Source organism: Neopelma chrysocephalum, unplaced genomic scaffold, assembly GCF_003984885.1.
Source record: "Neopelma chrysocephalum unplaced genomic scaffold, ASM398488v2 Primary Assembly neopelma1_93679, whole genome shotgun sequence".
Lineage (NCBI taxonomy): Eukaryota > Metazoa > Chordata > Aves > Passeriformes > Pipridae > Neopelma > Neopelma chrysocephalum.
In genome coordinates, this window is record NW_020922393.1 from 1 (window position 1) to 1,508 (window position 1,508).

The window sequence follows — 1,508 nt, forward strand, 5'->3', positions numbered from 1 at the left end:
TGGGTGACAAGGCCCTCTGGCCCACGACCACAGGTACTGTGTGGGGTGCCCCGTGCACAGGCAGAAATGACAGGGGCAGCGGGGACAAGGGTGTCTCACCTGGCCAGCAGACCCACTGCATAGTGGTGGGTGTCAGAGTTGAGGAGTGTGTCCCAGCCACGCTTCTGTTCCATTGCAACCATGACATCTTCACACTCGAGATGACAAAGCAGGGCCTTGGTGGTCAGCACTGCAAACCTGTGTGCAGAGCAAAGCCCAGGTCATCATCCTGGGAGCCCTGAGCAGCCCCGAGGGCATGAGAGGGTCAGGAGGACTGGGACTGAGCACCTCTTGGAGTTTGTGGGAAGGTTGTCTTGCTTTTGGCATTCCCTCCACAAGGTGTCAACTTCCTCTGGTGTCTGCTCTGTGTGGATGGAAATCTGGAAGAGCAGATCCACGAGGAGACGGGGGGAATACTTTTTCAGTAGCTCTGGGCACTGCAGCATCTGGAGAATCTCCCAGATCACCCTGGTTGCCTGTGAAAGATAAACCACTCAGACACAGCTCTCAGTGCCCAGACGTCCATGGGAAAGAGCCCAGGTGTGGGAGGCAGAGGCCAGGGAAGACGCAGGGGCAGCCCCCAGCCTGGTGCCCCTGAACCCGCCCCTAAGCCAGGTTTCCAGCCCAGCGCCTGAGGCAGGGAGACGCAGTGCTCGGGGAGGATGGAGAGCTGCTGGAGAAGCGACCTGTGGGCAAGTAAAGTCCAGTTCCAGAAACTCACAGCCAGGCCAAAGACATGTGTGTTGTCCCCGTCGGAGGTGGACGTGCTGTGCCGTGGCCAGTCCTCCATCACGCGGAGCAGCTTTGGCAGCACCTTCTCCATTGTCCTTCCTGATGAGGCGATGGTCTTCCATATGGTTGCAGCAGCTCTGTGGGGCAGAGTTCTGTGTCAGGGGGTGCCGGCCAAAGTGCCTTGAGGAGCAGGGAGGGAGCATGGCAGCAGGATGGGGGCTGACATGGCAGGGCTGGGAAACAGAGGCTCCAGATGGTCCTGGAACTCTCCATCCCTCTGGCAGACCACGTGGGACAGGATGGACAGGCTGATGTGCTCTGAAGGCTGGTAAGCCCCGAGTCCTGAAGGCAGGGAGGCCCTGTACCTGTCACATGATGGGGCACAGCGCAGGAGGGTCACCACAACATCATCAGGGTGTGCCTCAGTCACCCTCAGGAACTCTGTCAGCAGCTTCTCTTCCAGAGTCTCGCTGGCTGTCAGTCTCTGGTGCAGGTTCCTGACCAAGGCTGGCACCTGCAGGAGGCAGGGGGGAAGAGCTGCCAACTTGCCCAGCTTCCCTGACAAGTGCTTCCCTTCCCACCGCACTGTGCTGGCCTCAAAGGCTGAGAGGGCCCAGGGGAGCTGGCTTGAGGGGCCACAAGCCCGTGGAGTGGCTTGAGCCTTGGGCACAGGCTGCTTACTTGCTTTGCACTGGAGACACCATTCCCCTCAAAAATATCTGCAGTGGGAGCAGAAC

At 59.6% G+C, this 1,508-nt stretch overlaps 1 protein-coding gene across 1 annotated transcript; it reads right to left on the reverse strand.

Annotated features, from left to right (window-relative positions):
* Nucleotides 1–9: 9 nt before the first annotated feature.
* LOC113980322 lies at nucleotides 10–1,285 on the reverse strand (the record flags this gene model as incomplete). Its single annotated transcript, XM_027707548.1, has 4 exons — nucleotides 10–237; nucleotides 328–515; nucleotides 761–908; nucleotides 1,137–1,285. Coding segments are annotated over 4 exons (627 nt in total), but the record flags the coding sequence as incomplete, so codon positions are not given.
* Between the last annotated feature and the right edge of the window lie 223 nt (nucleotides 1,286–1,508).